An 18,182-nucleotide genomic window follows, 5' to 3' on the forward strand; every position below is an offset into this window, starting at 1 on the left:
AGCAGGGGGAACAGGCCAAGACACAGTCGGTACTGTGTCCTCGCCTACTTGACATCCTTTCTGTGATGAAATTCTGCTTGTTCTATCTTCAAATATATCCAGAAACAAACATTTCTTACAACCTTCAGTAACATCATCCTAGTTTCTCTAATATGTTTAATTTTCACCTAAAATTTACTCCCTACCTTATCCTCCTGCTTCTTCTTTGACCCTCTCATCACCACTTCACCCAATTGAATCCTAATATAGAGATCAGAGTGATCTTATAGGTAGATAAACCCTTGTGTTTCCTCTGAACAAAGTTCTTCAATGGTACTTTATTACACCCTCCTATAAAATGAAGTTCAGTGGGTCAGCAGGTGGCAATGTTAAGGTGCTGGACTTCCATATGGCCAACTGTGGTTTGACCTGGAGCTTGCTTTGTCACTTTCTCTCTATCTTTTCTCTCAGTCTCTCTCAGGTGAGAGCACATGCTTATAAGAAATTTAAAAAATAGTAATAATGATGATAATTTTTTTTAAATGAAGTTCACCTCTTTTTCTAAAACCTTATCTTCTAGTCTCTGGAATTGTGCCTTGCTGGACAGCTTACTTTTCCTCAAATTCAGTAGATCCCCTCCTCATGTGGATGCATGTGGCTGTCTCCATCATAGCCTTCTAGGATTTATTCAAACATGGTTCTCTCAAAAAAGCCTACCTTCGACAGCTATGTAAAATCCAAATGCCCAGCAGATTAAGAATTTCCCTTATCATGTTCCATTTTTCTTATCTCTATAGTATGTATAAACATCTAATAAAACATGTTATCTACTTATTTGTTGATCTGTTATTTATTTTCTTCTACTCTGACAATAATCTAAGATCATGAGGATAGGAACTTTTATTTGTTCTGCTCTCTGTTTTATATTGAGAACCTAAAATACATCTACATATAGTTGTTTCTCAATAGATATTTACAAAAGGAATGAGTAAATGTCTAAAATCTATAGAACCAAAGTGTGAGAAAACTTGTATACTCAGATTGTTGACCATGACTGGTGAAAGTAAATCAAACTAAATTAATCTACACTAGACTTCAAGCCCCAAACCATTCTGATACCTTTTCAAAATATTATCAAAATATCTCATTGTAGGGAACCAGCAGTTAGCATAGTGGCTATGTCGCTGGACTCCCACATAGTTGACCACGGTGACCATGAGAAAAAATGATAACTTTATTGCCATATTTTTAGAAGAGTTGTTTAGAATACAACATTAAGGACTAAGGTTGGAAACTATTCAAGTTGCCAAAAAGCTTCCTAAGCTTTTTTTACTCTTATCACTTTAATAAAGCCTTTCAAAATATTAGTATGGAAAGTGCATTTTCCCCCTTTTGAATATCCATAGTTTCTATTTTGTACTTGTACTTAGTCCTCATCTTGAGCTTCATTCTATTTGCCTTGGGTTGGGTAGGTGTTGGAATGAATGGAAAGTCACATTTCCCACACTCCCAACATCTATGATCCATAGGTTTCTGTGACTTGTGTCCAATTTACTTGTGCCAAGATAGTTACTCTCTAAGACATTTCTCACCAGAAAGAAGTTAGGTTTGGGTATGTGTGTGTCAGATGAGACACAGTGAAGCAGTGAAATCAAAATTTATTAGACAGAAGGCATATCACTTATTATTCACAGGTCTCAAAACAGTTATGTGTTCCACATGAAGTTGGTGACAAGTCCAGATGCAGCAGGAACATCAACTAATGGCTGAGGAGCATGTAAGAGAGGACCTAAAGTAGTAGAGCTGATTTACGTGATTCTGGCATTGAACATTAAGGTTTTTTTTTTTTTCTTTATTTTCTCTTTTTTTTTTTTTTTTTTTTTTTTAGAAAGGTTTTTGCTATAGGGCCTGTATGCTCACCAGAAAGAGACAGAGAGACAGAAACCAAGAAATCACCTCTCAGGGGAATGGCCACACCACAATCCCTTGTCCTCTATTCTCCTTTCAGGATCTTGGACACACACAGACTTGTGCCTGGCATGAGTTTAAGTCACCCAGCCCAGGACTCATAACTGTAATCAACTATGAGAGTTCAGTTACATAACCATTATACCATTTGTAGGTCCCAAGTTTTTATTTTTTTTTTATGAGACATTTTTGTTTTAGGATGCCTGCACTTACCAGAGAGACAGAAAGAGATGGAGAGACAGACAGAGAGAAATCACCTGCCGGGGGAATGACCACACCACAATCCCTTCTCCTCTACTCTCCTCTCAGGATTTTGGGCGCCCACACACATGTTCCTGGAATGAGTTGTAAGCTGTCAAGTCTGGGACTGAAACTGCAATTGACTAAATGGAAGTCCAGAACATATCCATTATGCCATCTGCTGGTCCCAGTCACTATGATAACTTTTATCATAGTGACTATGGGAATGTGTTGGATTATGGGTCAATATGAGAAGGGACAGGTGGGACATATCACAAACAACCTGGACCAAGGTATTGAAGTAAGACTGGGTTTCAAACAATTTCTGTCAAGCCTAAAAATGAATGCCAAAGCAGCAACTTCATTAAACAAATTTATGACTAGAAAAAAAAAATCAAAGTTGTAACTCATTATTTTGAAAATTTCATTTCTTAGGAAATTTTAAGTGACTTAAAGAAATTATTTGACCTAGAGAAAAATGTGTAGATTACAATAACATACAATATGCAATGAGCTCACATAAATCTCCTGTGTGGGAAATGAAACCTACAAATAAGATGTAATTCAAGTTCCTTCCAGATCATAGGTTCTAGTTACTGTAAGAAAATGGCCTTCTGAAATTATGGTACAGATCACAGTACAAGAGCAAATAACTGAATGATCAGGACTGTGACCTAGAGTTCAGCTTCTGCAGCAGCACATTTGTCTGGCCTTGGGGATGTTCTTGCCCCTGAGAATACCCAATTATTAAAGCAGTTGGCTGGGAGTTAATTGTATTCAAGATCATCTCTTCCATCGATGGAGAACCAGCCTCAAGGGAGGCAACCAGAATGATGTAAGTCTGTGCTGTCATGGGTGCTTAATTGGGCACTCCATTCCCTTAGCCTGAGTCAGTCATGCAGAGAAGAATGTATGCTCATGATGTATCTCCTAAGAAGCTGAACAAAACTTTTCTATTTTCATCTAAAACTACACTCAACTGTAATTCATGAAGAAACATGAAATACTTTGGAAAAGGCTCTGACTCCCTCTTTTAAAAACTGTTGTTAATAGAAGAGAATATAAATCCCTTGATGACCCAGAAAAGTTAGATTCTTAAGGCTTCTGCTTTAAACATTTCAAGGTGTAAACAATCAAAAAGAAGCCTGTACATTTTCAGTGAAGATACACCCAGTTTATCTTTTGAATACTTCTGATTCAAGGTTCTTCAAATCCATGAATATAGAACCAGCAGATACGGAGGGCTGATTAACCGATAAGTACATATATACAAACATGCAAAAATTTTCCTATAGCATTGTTAAAATTGCAGAAAATTGAAATAATGTAAATCTCTACATTCTGACATTGAACTCTAACAATGACAAGCTATTCACTAAAATATGAAGTATAGGGACCAGCAGTTAATGTAATGGCTATGTTGCTGGACTCCCACGTAGTCAACCGTGGTTCATGTCCTGGACCCGGTGGCTTAAATCTCACACCAGATCCATGTGCGTGGAGGGCTGATTAAACGGTAAGTATATATATACAAACACACAAAAATTTTCCTACAGCATTGTTAAAATTGCAGAAAATTGAAATAATGTAAATCCCTGCAATCTGACATTGAACTCTAACAATGACAAAATATTCATTAAAATATGAAGTATAATATATGTGTTGTTATCTATGCTTGCATAATTACATTACTGAATTGCATGTACAAGTTCACTTTTTCTAAGTACGAATGCCTACCTGAAAGAATAAACCATCATGAGTAACTAATTCATGTTCCAGAAATCAAAATTAGAACTTGATGTATGTGATTCAGGGCCTTGCTCTCTGTTCTACACAGTACAGTCTCCCTAACTTCCACCTCTGGGACCTGGCTGATCTGTTCCATCTGCTGGGAATAGCCCCAGGAATAGCCCCCAGTCTTCCTTTTCTTTAGCCACAGTATAACTTTAAGGCTTAAATATTTGTTTTTCTCTCATTTCCTCAGTTAATAGTTATTTTACTGCCATTATTTAAAATTTCTTAATCCTGCCCCTTATTTAAGGAAATGGGGCACATCTGACAAGGTTTTGGAATATTTGTCTATTTAAGTCATTGGGAAATATAAGGGAAGGGTTTCACAAAGAAATAAGAAGACCATTCATTATAATTGTCCTCATGTTCATTAGAGCAGCCTTTAAAAGAAGACTTCTTACTTACACTAGGTGAAAGAAAGTAATTACATAGAGAAAGCTGCTGCTGTGATTCATCACTGGACTGACTGAAGTTCAAGGTAATGTCAAGTTCTTAATTTTGTAGAAGCTTATCTAAGCATACAACTAGTAAAAAAATAAAAGCAAAAAAAAAAAAAACACAGCCAGATTAAATGGCCTCATTGAGCCTGGTTGACTAAGAAATTGCAGCCAGACCATGAGGACCATTTGCTGTTACATCTGGAGGCCTGAGTGGCAGGAATACCTGTGCCCATCCAGCTCTTTGCACTTTCCTTCCAACTGACAAAACGTCTTGGCTTGTTTTTGTGCCCAAAATATCCTTACTACTCTATAAGGGGTTTTGAGAAATGTGTAAGAAGTACATTTCCCTGTGGAAATAAGAGAAACATGTAATAAACATGAAACAATGGCATGGCATAAACAATGCTTTATGAGAAGGTAGACTAAATACTTTGGGTGGTAAAGTTGATGACAGCCATTGAGAAGAAAAGGTTAATACAGCTCATGGTAAAGGCAATAGGCAAAGCTAGAGCTGATAGACTTAAAGACATGACCAGGACTGTTTTCTCAGTCTTTATGAATGTTGCCTTTTAGGGATCAGGAGACAGAAGTATTGCAGAGGTGTGAGGGGGAGCTAAAAGGCATAGCAGGTAGCAGCCTGCATTGTCTTTTTTTAACCTTTACAGCAGGAGTTAGGAGACGAAGTATTGCAGAGGTGTGAGGGGGAGCTAAAAGGCATAGCAGGTAGCAGCCTGCAAAAAAACTATAAAGAAGATAGATGATTTTTAATTTTCTTTCTTTGTTTTTATAAATTCTGCTATTGGTCATGTGCACTCACTGGACAGAACAGAGAGAGAAAGAGAGAAAGTGAGAAAGCAACCCCTAGAGGGGTGGCCACACCACACCTTAATCCTTTCCCTGTTTTTCCCTCTTGGGGGCATACATGAACAGGCATCAGTTGTGTTTTTCAAACTCCCAAGTCTGGAACTTGAACTGTGCAGCTGGCCATGCAGGATCAAGCTACCCTAATCACCACACCACTGGCTGGTCAGTTGCAAAATTTCCTAAACCTCACTTGCTGATTTCGAAATCCAGTTAGTCATAAGGCTTTATACGGCTACTTGTAATGAATAAGAAAAGGTTATTTGTATATTGGCCATCAATACAAAGCAATACAGAGTAATTGTCATTTGTTCTTTACTAACTATGCTGCTGCAGAATTGAGGCTTGGGTAGGTTAAGATTACAAAGTCAGTAGTAACCTGGCTGATATTTACAAGTCCCTTTGCTATGTTTAAATCAAGGGCCATTTTGTGAGGACAAAAAGACAGGTGTGGAAAGAAATGGAGTTTTCTTGCTCTATGTGGGCAGGACTGACGCTGATATAAATGAAGTGAGGAGATAGAGAAATTAATTCCAATAAATAATGGAGAGGGATAGGATTTCAATATTAGGTGGGAAATTTCAACTTTTTTCTGTATCAAAAGGGAGTTGTTCTAAGTTTCAAACCTCAGGTAGACAAGGCTTATTTGTTACCCAGAGCTGTGGTTTTTAATTCCTTATACATGAAATGAACCAAATATCTAAGAAAATATTACTCAGAAACATAAACAATTAAGAACTGACTGAGTTTGAAGAGCTCAGAGTCACTCCTTTTCCTTCTCATCCAGTGAACCAACTGCTATGATTTGAATGCCCCCCAGCTCTAAAATCATGTGTTGAAATTTGGTTGTGATGGAATTAAGGGGTAAAGATTTAATCCAATTATGGTATTAAAAGACTTGTGGGAGGTGGTTAGGATTAGATAAGGTCATCAGAAAGGAGCCTCTGTGATTGAATCCTGGTGGTTTACAAGTGGAAAGAGAATGGCACACAGACATGGCACATCTAACCATGTGGTGTCCTGTGCCCCCTCAAGAACCTGCAGAGAGTCTCCAGCAGCAAGAAGACCCTCAGCAGGTATGTCTCCTTGACCTTGGACTTCCAAATTCATGAGCTGAGCAAACCTTTATTCTTTATAAATTACTTAGTGTGGTATTCAGTCATTAGGGTTAGAAAAAGGATAAACCATTATTCTTTTTTTATTTAATTTTAATTTTATTTATTCATTCATTTATTTTAATTTTATCAGAGAGTGATACAGAGAGAGAGAGAGAGAGTTAGCAAGCCACCAGGTCCAGGACTTGAACCATGCATGGTCATCCATGTGGGAGTGTCCAGCGCTTTAACCACCATGCCACCTGCTGGTCCCAACCACTATTCTTATACTGCAAATGAAGAACCTGAGGCTCATAAATGCCAACAGCATACCCAAACCACAGTAATACAAGCAAACTGGAATCAAACCTACTTCTCATTCCTGACTGCGTAGTCAGAGCTCCTTATACTTCACAAGGGCTACTCCAAGAAAGACCTCTGTTACTGGACTAGAAGAGAGAGAGGATGAGATTAAATAACATGGGACGCTTCCAGTCTCCTGTTGCTATTCTGCACTTTGTGTAAGGTTTGGGAATGGTGTGGGTGATTACACAGCAGGACTGACCCCTAGCAGTCACAGAGGTATAATTCAAATATCATTGTAAAGTAATACTCTGCAAAATTCCTAAATGTGGAAGCCAGTCTTTCTTTATAAGTCCTCTGTAATAGGAAGCAGGTTTTCATTAAAACATTTCCTATTGGTTGCAGTAGTAATTCTTCTGAAACACCATGTAACCTATTCTTTGCTCCAATGGTGGAGCAGAGTAAACATTGCTGATTTTCTTCTAGGTTTTGTTGTCTGATTTTTTTTTTTCAACAGTGGATTTTTTTCCTTTTTTTTAATTTCATTTTCTTTCATACATTCAATCACATTATTATTTGTCTTACAAAATGGATATTTCTTTAAGGAATTGTGTCCTGTCTCAAGATGTCAATAGGTTCATGGACCTACCATTTGAACAGGATCCTAACTTGTTTCCTGGCTTTAAGTTTTAAGCAAAGTTCCTTAGGATTTCTTTGATTTAAGTTAAAACTGCTTTTCTTAAAATTGCCAGTTGACCTTGCTATTGAAAGTAGTTAGATTATTTAAGAAATTATGTGGGGGGAGCAATAAAATGTGTGCTGGGGGGAAAGAAATGGAAGACAACTGTAGACACCAAAGATAGTGTGAGAAGAGGATGGGAAAGGACAGAGGGTCAGAAATAGGGGTTTTATAATATGAAACTAGATATGGAAAATTTTTGATGATAACATGCATGATTAAGTCACTATGCAGTATATTCTGGATGGAAAATCACATTTTGTATGCCGGGATGATGCTTAGAGAATGAATGTAAACTAAGTTAAAAAAAAAGTTTCTTTCAGACAATAAAAACCTAAAACTGTTTTTCTTGAAATAAAAAAAAAACGCATTAAAATACCTATTTGATGACTGCAGTAAGCTATAGTCCCAGCTAGGTGCTACTTTATAGTATGTTTATTCTACTCACTGAGGCTTATGCCTAAAGTCAGACTTTTGTTCATGGATATGTATATATCAGCTGTGCTTGCTATTCAAAATATTTAGATTAATTAAGATCTTTTGTGAATCAATAACATGTAGAGGGGGGAAGGCATAGAAAACAACCATGGATATTAGAGACAGTGTAGGAGGGTGGGAGATGGCAGAGGGTGAGACATAGGTAATCAAGGATGGGGAAAAAAAGCAAAATATACAGGAAACAAGTAAAGGAAAATTATTTGTTGATGATAACACATATGTTGATGTGCTTGATTGAGCCAATATACAGTGTATTCTGGATGGAAACATCTCATTTTGTATGCTGTAATGATGTACAGTGAATGAATGTAAATAAACAAATTTAAATTAAAAAGGAAAAAATATTAAAAAATAAATAAAATAAATTTTTTTTATAAAAGAGACCTTTACTTATATAATGTTTTAAAAAAATTGAGCTGTAATATGAAAATGCCAGCACCACAGCATGATAGTTATCACTGATAGTTATATAATCCAGTGTGAACTGTTTAGAGAGGTTTGTTTGTTTGTTTGTTTTTTCTTTGCTATAGGGCGCGTGTGCTTGCCAGAAAGACAGAGACAGAGAGACAGAAAGAGAGAAATCACCCTCCAGAGGAGGATGGCCATGCCACAATCCCTTCTCCTCCATTCTCCTCTCGGCACACGCGCCCGGCATAAGTTTAGGCTGCAGGATCCGGGACACGAACCATGGTCAAATACATGGGAGTCCATCAACATAGCTGTTACACTAACTGCTGGTCTCTGAGTGCAAACTGTTAAATTCCTAGGACATCAGTTTCTTTCTTTGCAATGAGACCTCATGTGGTATCATGAGGTTTATATAAGGTAATGCACCTAGCATATCTGCAATAGCACCCCAAGATATAGTCAACCTAAAAGTTAATGAATTAGGTGTTGTCATTGTTATTATTTTTTATGTTTTTATTTTTAAGATATTTTCCTATACACATGATATAGTGCAGTATGGGCATATGAAAGTGATAAGGAAAGGTAAAGAGAGAGAGAAAGCACTCTCCAGGCTCTAGTCAAGGCCCAATCCCATTTTTCCAGTCCTTCATCCTCTCAGAGCCCAGACTATTGAATGCATGCCCAGTGTGTTTTTATAAAGAGAAAGAGAGAATGTACCCCTAACATGGTCTTATTGCCATGATCTACCTCCAACCTCAGCCAGCCCTAGACCATGGGGACATATGTGTCCAGTATAATCAGGGAGGCCTCCAGATGTAAATCTGGGACCTTTCCATGTGGGTAAGCCACTTTGCTACCATCTGTCTCCTTGTTGTGATCAAAATTACAGCAAGGGATTCTATGATCTATTTATGAGACAGAGGATACTGTAACAATGACTGGGATTGATTCCATTGAATCTTTATATCATGCATCTGAACCTTTGCTACACCATCATCATTTGCAATCTTCATCACTGAATGATATTAGTCAAGGACTATATAATGACTAGTGTCAGTAGATGTTGATCACTTAGAAAAAAAGCATGAAATTACAAGAGAATGACCATATTATTTGAAAATAGAGCTCAGAAGGAATAATCCATTTAAAATGATAGTTTGTAAGATAATATAGGATAATAACTATAATATATTTAGCATATCCATGGGTAAATAATGAACTCCCAGTATAATCACAAGAGAAGCAATATTTATGTTTGGGAGCATTGATTCTGAACTCAGAAAATACAGTGCACTTTCTGGCTTCACCACTCACTATCCATGCCAACTTGATTACATTTCCCAAACTCCATAGTGAGTTTTTTTTGTTTGTTTGTTATGTTTTTGTTTTTCCTATGTAACATATTGTTACTTGTAGAGTTATTCCAGTGCCTGGAATGACTAGGTGCTCCAAAAAGTTGGCTCTTAAAAATAACAATTATAGAGGCGAGTAGGTGGCATGGTGATTAAAGCACTGCTCCAACATGACTGACAGTAGATTGAATCCTAGACCTACTGGCTCACTTTCTCACTATCTCTCTCTCTCTTTCTCGCTCTCTCTGTCACTCTGGTGAATACATGTACCCTGTAGCAAAATTAACAGTAATAATGATAGTAATAATAATTAAATAATTATTTTAAAATTAATTATAAATGAAAGAGAAGGATAAAAAGAAGTATTTTCATATAAAAGAATTACTTATAAAGAGAGAAGAGACATGAGGTGAACTTAGATTAATGAAATATGTGAATTTTAAACTTTATTTAGTACATTCTTTCTTTTTCTTTTACTTTTTTTTTTAGAGAGATTTTTGCTTTAGGATATGTGTGCTTGCCAGAGACAGAAAGCAAGAAATCACCCCCTAAGGGGAAATGGCCATGCTGCAATCCCTTCTCCTCCATTTTCTCAGGATTTGGGGCACACATGCACACAAACACAGTGTCAGTTTTAAGCCATCGGGTCAAGGAATCAAACCGTGGTAGAATATGTGGGAGTCCAGGGACATAACCATTATGCCATCTGCTGGTTCCTATTTAGTAGATTCTTAAAGTTAAGTATTTAGAGGGTGAGTAAATATATAATTATGAACAACAAGCTCCCCAAGATCCTGGAAATACAAGAGGCCTAATAATCACTAAGTATAACTACATATTTATTTTTTACGTTTCCCAACTTTCAACTGGAACTCATGTCAATACCTGATAAATGGAAAACAAAAACAATGTGACAGAATTCATCCTTTTGGGTATTACAGAGAACCCAGAGCTGAGGAAAATATTTTCTGCTGTGTTTCTAATCATGTATGTTGCTACTCTTTTGGGACACTTACTCATTATAGTAACCTTAATTGCAAGTCAGAATCTACAATCACCTATGTACTTTTTTCTTATATTCTTGTCTTTTTTGGATGTCACCTACTCTCCTGTCATTGCCCCCAAGGTGATTATGGACTCCCTCTCTGAGAGCACGACCATCTCCCTGGAAGGCTGCATGACCCAGCTCTTTGCAGAGCATTTCTTTGGTGATGCAGGCATCATCCTGCTCATCGTGATGGCCTATGACCGTTATGTGGCCATCTGTAAGCCCCTGCACTACACAGTCATCATGAGCCCTCGGGTGTGCTGCCTGATGGTGGGAGGGGCTTGGGTGGGGGGATCCCTGCATGCCACAGTACAGCTTCTCTTCATGTACCAAATACCTTTCTGTGGCCCCAATGTCATTGATCACTTTATATGTGATTTGTTTCCATTGTTGAAACTTGCCTGCATAGACACCCACACCCTGGGTCTCTTAGTCATCCTCAACAGTGGGGTGATGTGTATGGCTATCTTCTTTATCCTAATTGTTTCATATATAGTTCTCTTTTGTTCCCTGAAATCTTACAGTTCTGAAGGGCAGCACAAAGCCCTCTCCACCTGTGGCTCCCACCTCACGGTGGTCCTATTGTTTTTTGTGCCATGTATTTTCTTGTATGTGAGACCTGTGGCTACCTACCCCATAGACAAAGCTATAACTGTGTTTGATACAATGGTTCCACCCATGTTAAATCCCTTGATATACACTTTGAGGAATGCAGAGGTGAAAAATGCCATGAAAAAACTATGGCTGAAACAAAAGATTGTGGTTGGTAGGTAATAGTCTTGCCTATAATATGATGTATTTTCCATCCGGAGTTGTTCTTTCAGAAATGTGTTAGAAATGATAAAGTCCATTCTCCACTGGCAGTCAGTGGGACCTTCAAAAAGATTAGTCTGCTTTATGATCTGAGTATTTATAATGTGAAGATTATGATACTTTCACACTGTTACCCTTCCTTGGTTTCTCATTCTCTTAGAAACTTTTGACTTGTCTTAGAATTTCCCTTTTCACCTTGCCAATGCTTCCAGTTCTCCCAAGACTTTTTAAAAATATAATTATTTAATTGTATTGATTATTATCATTTTTTAATTTGCTGTAGGGCACATGTGCTCAATAATTATTTAATTATATTGATTATTATTATTTTTAAATTTCCTATAGGGCACATGTGATCACAAGAGAGAGAAAACAGAAGCCACTAAGTTTTGGATTTGTGCTATAGTCAGTCAAGAAGTCCACTTTCTTAACCACCATATCATCTGCTGGCCATGCCAAACACGTATTGAGTCCCTCATCTTCACATGCATCAGTCCCATTGTTTGTTTTTCCATTTGCCCCAGAGCAATGAAAGTCTTTTCTTATTTCAATGTTGGTTCATCTCCCTCTCTGAAAATGAGTCCTCTTCTTCCTCATATGGCTGTTCCTCTGATTCTCTCTCTCTTTTGGTAGAAGTTTTTGCCTTAGGGCATGTGTGCTCACCAGGGAGAGAGAGAGTCAGAGAAAGAGAGAAAGACTGAGAAGCAAAGTGAGAAATCACCACCCCCCAAGGGGGATGGCCATGCTGCAATTCCTTCTCCTCCCAGGATCTTGGGCCCGCACATAGGCCCCACACATATAGGCATCCAGTGGCATGATTTTCAAGCCAATGTGTCTGCTACTGAAACTGGTTTGCAGTGTGGAAGTCTATCAACGTAACCTCTATGCCATCTGCTGACCTCCTTCTGTTTCTCTTTAACTTTTGGTCCTAAATCTTAACCCATGACCAGATTAAGTGTAATTTCCTGAGAAGCATTCCCCCATTACTCTATTCAAAATTCTTCCACTACTGCAATTATTATCTATCTCCAACATTTTCATTTTCTTCATAACAATGATCAAAAGTATAATTATTTCTGTATAATTATGAATTGACTTACCTTATTTTCTATCTACTTCTCAAGACTGAATATTCTATAAGTAAGAAAAGTACATTAGTTTATCACTTCTATAAGTAGTAATTAATTTTTAAAATTATGTATTTATTCTTTATGATCAATCACTGTGTATCATTACACCATACCAAATGAATTTTCCCATTCTGACTGCATATTGGTGCAGTCAAAGATATTGCCATATAAATTATAATAAATAGATTTCTTTCCATTTTGGTTCCCATAAATGTTTTGCTTCTTTCTTCTTTTCCATAATTCCCTCCCTATCACACTCTCCCATTTCTCACCCTCCTCCCACACTGCCTCCAGTATCACCGTTGCTCTCCATGCTTTTGTAAGTTGCAGTTACTCAGTTTCTGCCATCCAGTGCTGATATTTGGTATATATTGCTTGGGGACATAAAATGCCTCTCCTCTCTTTCATAGGCTGGCTTGCTACTGTTAGCAGTAAAACTTCCATATTTGTCTACTTTCTATCAAATGCAAGGACTCATTTGTTAATGGCAGAGTAGTATTCCATAGTGTATATGTTGTACCCTCTTTCAATCCATTCAACAGTTTATAGACATTTGGGTTGATTTCATGTCTTAGCAATTGTGAAAAATGCTACAATAAACATGGATGTCCAAGTGTTTTTCTGGCTGAGCATTTTCCTGTCACTTGGGTAGATACCTAGAAATGGAATTGCTGAGTAATACAGTAGTTCTATTTATATGTTTTTGAGGAACCTTTATATTGTTCTCTTCAGTGACTGTAATAATTTACATTCCCACCAACAGTGTAAGAGAGTTGTCTTTACACTACAGCCTTGCCAACATTTATCTTACTTTCATTTCTTAATTTTAGCCATTCTGACTGGGGATAAGTGGTACCTCATCTGGTTTTGATTTGAAAAGCTTCTGCACACAAAAGAGACAAAAATTAAAATAAATCAGTAACCCTTAAAGTGGGGGAGCATATTTGCAAATTGTGACTCAGATAAGGGACTGATAACTAGGATATACAGGGAACGCAATCAGAATACCTGAAAATAAATTCTCAACCCAATTAAAAATGGGTAAATGAACTGAACAGATAACACTCTAAGGAAGACATACAATTGGCCAGAAAGCATACAAAAAAAGAAATGCTCAACATCTCTTTTTTGTTTTTATTTTATTTTATTTTTAAAATTTTTCTATTTCATTTTCTTTTATATATTCAATCACATTCTTTGGTTTTCAAAATGAATATCTCAATTGGTGAACATTTCTCCCTAGTACAGTTGATAAAAAACTATAAATTATAATAAGGGAGATACAAATCAAAACCACAATGTGTAACTATTAAAACACACACACACACACACACAAATCTGTTTTCTTAAAAGAAAACATAATGTTTAAAACACATGGCCATAAGAGTCACTGCACTTCCCTGACATAAATCTCGAGAAAAATGTATGTATGAAATACTTATTTTCAATATTAGACAACATATAACTGAGGTTTCTTAGAGAAGGGAAACAACTTAGATGAACACCGGATAGCTACAGAATTCTGCTGGTGTTGAGTTTTGTAATATGTTGCAGGTAGGGAGGACAAGCATATCATCATAATTCTCTCAGAGATCAGAGGTCATGCAGGTGAAGAGGCTTCAATCTGTGAAACAGAAAGCTATAAAGGAAGGGCTATGTAGACAAAGAAAAAAAGTCAGTTTTCAGAGTGTCTTGTGTAACCTGAATCAGTTACTGTATTCTTAGAAGACTAAGCTGAGCGTGTGTGGGTGAAACTCCTCAATAGAGACTAAAGAATAAGACTCAAAGGGCCAGCATGTGATGTAGTACTTATGTCACTTGACTCCCACATAGCTGGCCACCATTCAATTGCCAGACCAGTGGCTTGAAACTCACAGCAGGCATGTGTGCATGCATGTCCAAGACCCCAGGAGAGAAATGGAGGAGAATAGATTAAGGAGAGCCGCTCCCTCCAGGGGATGATTTGTCACTTTCTCTGTGTCTCTCTCTCCAGCATAAAAATGCAACCTAAGGCAATCACCTCTCAAAAGAATGAAAATAATAAAACTCAAAATATGTGTATTTTAGCAGTGACTTCAAAAAGTTAATAGAAAAATAGAGTTAAAGATCAAGTTATGTTGCAAAGAAAATTTTAAATTCATGCATATTTTATATAATTTGCCTTTTCTGAAAACTTTTTTTTTTTTGAAGAGGTTTTTGCTACAGGGCGTGTGTGCTCGCCAGACAGACAGAGAGAGACATAGAGGCAGAAAGAGAGAAATCACCCCCTAGAGGGGATGGCCACGCCACAATCCTCCATTCTCCTCTCAGTATCTTGTGCACACACACACATGTGCCCAGCGTGAGTTTTAAGCCACTGGGTCTGGGACACAAACCGCAGTTGAATACATGGGAGTCCAGCAACATAGCCATTACACTAACTGCTGGTCCCATCATGTTCTGAGAACTTTTTGAAAAACTCTTACATATTTTTTATTCACCCTACACATTCTTTGTGATTTGAGTTCTTTGCTTTTCAAAATGACTAAGGGGTGGAGTAACAAAATCCCACCATCTAGTAACTGAACAGAGAGACAGTTCAGTTGTGGCAAGAGATGAGAAACTAGAGTCCAGAGACATAACCTCTGCACCATCTATTGGCTCCAGGAGTGATAGGTATTTAAGTGTGTATCTTTCTCACTCCAAACTGATTTTGAATTCTTACAACTTAGCTCATGAAGTTCCATTATGAATTTTTTTCAACTTTTCTCAATAAACATGATGCTTTTAGAAGAGGTCATGGGTTATCTCCTATTGATTATTAATGCTTTTTAACAAGTATAAAGTTTCACCAAAAGTCTAAACTTTTCTAGCTCATTTACACTCGATGGGTTATTTGTATTGTGCCAGAAAAAGTATAAGACAGTGCCAATATAAATACTAAGAGTGACTAACACTATTGAGCACTTATAATATCCTAATCATTTTGTAAGCACTGTATAAATACTAACACATTGAATCTAAACTAAAAATCTGTAGGTTTGCTAGCACTACTTTCCTGCTAATAAATTAGCCACTTGAGATACATGAATATTAATTAACTGGCTCAAGATAAATCACCTGCCCAGTTCCTAGGGACAAGAGATGTACATTTAATGGAAGAGTTATAGAAATTAATTGAATTCAACTCAGTGTGATGCACATAGTGATAAAGGAACTTACAGGTACTAAGGGAGTATAGATAAAAAGCCCTTGACCCAGTCACTTGAATAAATGAAAAACTTCCTGAAAGTGATGGCACAGGATGTTAAATTTAAAAGCATGAGCAAGGTGCTTCTATTTGCCAAATTATAAGGCTTTCCATTTCCTGTATGAACAAGGACAGAGGATGAAGTAGTATTATGAGCACTGCTAAAGATTGAGTAAAATAGGGAACCAGCAGTTAGCGTAATGGCTATGTCGCTGGACTCCCACGTAGTCGATCGCGGTTCGTGTCCTGGACCCGGTGGCTTAAAACTCACGCCGGGCGCGTGTGCGTGCGTGCCCAAGATCCCGAGAGGAGAATGGAGGAGAAGGGATTGCGGCGTGACCATCCCCCCTGGGGGGTGATTTCTCTCTTTCTGTCTTATGTCTTTGTCTGTCTGGCGAGCGCACGCGCCCTACAGTGAAAATCTCTCCAAAAAAAAAAAAAGATTGAGTAAAATAAATAATGCAACACTTAGGGAAACACCTGGCACATAATAAGCATACTCAGTAGATGTATTACATTGTGGACACAGTCATAAGCCTCTGAATATCTACTTGACCTCATTCTTTTCCATTGAGACTCGGGTCAGTTCTTGTAACTCACTTTGGCTGATGCAAGGTGGTAGACATGAATAATATTTCAGTTCTGAATCTGTACCTAGGAGGCCTTGTGACCTTCCATTTTCTCCGTGGTACCATCTGTCAAGAGTGTTCTCTTGACAAGCCCACACTAACATTCTGGATGACAGACTATCAGAAAATGAGCACCAATATTCAGATCAAGATCATATTAGATTAGACTTTAAATAGCTAAGGCTAGAATATGTAGGAGATCCCAGACAAGACTATAAAGCCACCTATCCAACCCTCAGTTGACAGTAAAGTATAATGTGTCATTAATATTAAATAATTTATTCATATTAATAATTTAATTGATATTAAATCAATGTTAATATAATAGTAATAAAATTAAATGAAAAGAATGGAAATGAAGAAAAGGGGAAAATATTTCTAGAAAACAAAAATTAAAAAAAACAAAGACAACAAAAGCAGAGAAGGATATAACAAAAAAGAAAACCAAAGACCAATGTCCCTGATAAAATATAGATATAAAAATCCTCAATAAAATATTAATGAAACAAGTTTAACAGCACATCTCCACATTACGATCTGAGACCTCTTGCACAAAAAGGACCTTAGGGATCTCCTGGAGAAAATTATCACTAAAATTAACATATTGGTGCCATGGAGGTGGCTAATGTTGAAGTAATTTTTGCAACACTTTAAATATCTGGGTAAGAGGCTATGTATATCCAAGAAAATAACAATCATAGAGTTATGTGGGGCACTAAAGAGATCTCTTACTCTCCCTTGTCTTAATCTCATGAGTCAGAAAGAGGGGATTACATCAGAAGCTAAAATGATAAAATATGAATTAGCACAACTGGACAAAAGAATAATCTCATGAGTCAGAAAGAGGGGATTACATCAGAAGCTAAAATGATAAAATATGAATTAGCACAACTGGACAAAAGAATAACAGTGTCTTGCATCCGAAATGTAGCACTCCAGACTGGCCTCCAGTATTAAAACACTTACTCAATAACTTAATCGGGAAGGAAGGGATGTTTTCTCAGTAATTCCAGCAAAGTACTAGATTACATTTTATTATTTTAAAAGTTTACTTCTTTTTTTCTTGAGATGGGAGACAGAGAGAGAAGAACCTCCAACAGAGTCTTGATGTTACAAAACTCCCCCAGCCTCAGCCAAGTTGGATCATGGGCTTGTGTGTGTCTGGTGTAGTTAGGGAGATCTCCTGACACAAACCCAGAGCTTTCCCATGTATCTATATTTTATCAGAGACATTGGTCTCCAGTTTACTATTTTGTATTTTTCTCTGCTTTTGTTATCTTTGTTTCTTTTCATTTAAGTTTTCTGGGAATATTTTTCCCCTTTCCTTCACTTTAATTATTTTAATTTAATTTAATATTTTATGTTCAATCACGTATATCATTACAGCATACCAAATGAATTTACCCTTCATGAACACACCATGTATTAGTTCAATCAAAGATATTGCCATACACATTATCAGCAGATAATTTTCCATTTTTGTGTCCCTTTTGCTTTCTTCTTTTTCCTTTTGATCCCCTCCCTATTATCTTCTCCCTTTTTCCACCCTCCTCCCACACCTTCTCTAGTATCTACAGTTGTTTTCCATGCTTTTATACCTACCAATCTTTCAGTATCTTCCAAAAGGTACAGACTTTCAGTACATATTGAGTGGGGATAT

At 37.1% G+C, this 18,182-nt stretch overlaps 1 protein-coding gene across 1 annotated transcript; it reads left to right on the forward strand.

Annotated features, from left to right (window-relative positions):
- Positions 1-10,553: 10,553 nt before the first annotated feature.
- On the forward strand, positions 10,554-11,495 carry LOC102490479 (olfactory receptor 4C6). The gene has a single exon (XM_006167801.3). It carries the CDS (start codon positions 10,566-10,568, stop codon positions 11,493-11,495), a length of 930 nt encoding a protein of 309 aa, XP_006167863.1. The 5' UTR covers positions 10,554-10,565.
- Positions 11,496-18,182: the final 6,687 nt, after the last annotated feature.

Source organism: Tupaia chinensis, unplaced genomic scaffold, assembly GCF_000334495.1.
Source record: "Tupaia chinensis unplaced genomic scaffold, TupChi_1.0 Scaffold145129_1, whole genome shotgun sequence".
NCBI classification, from domain to species: domain Eukaryota; kingdom Metazoa; phylum Chordata; class Mammalia; order Scandentia; family Tupaiidae; genus Tupaia; species Tupaia belangeri.

Excerpts from the sequence above, each read along its gene's own strand:
- LOC102490479 (XM_006167801.3), top strand. The coding sequence starts at position 10,566 with ATGGAAAACAAAAACAATGTGACAGAATTCATCCTTTTGGGTATTACA.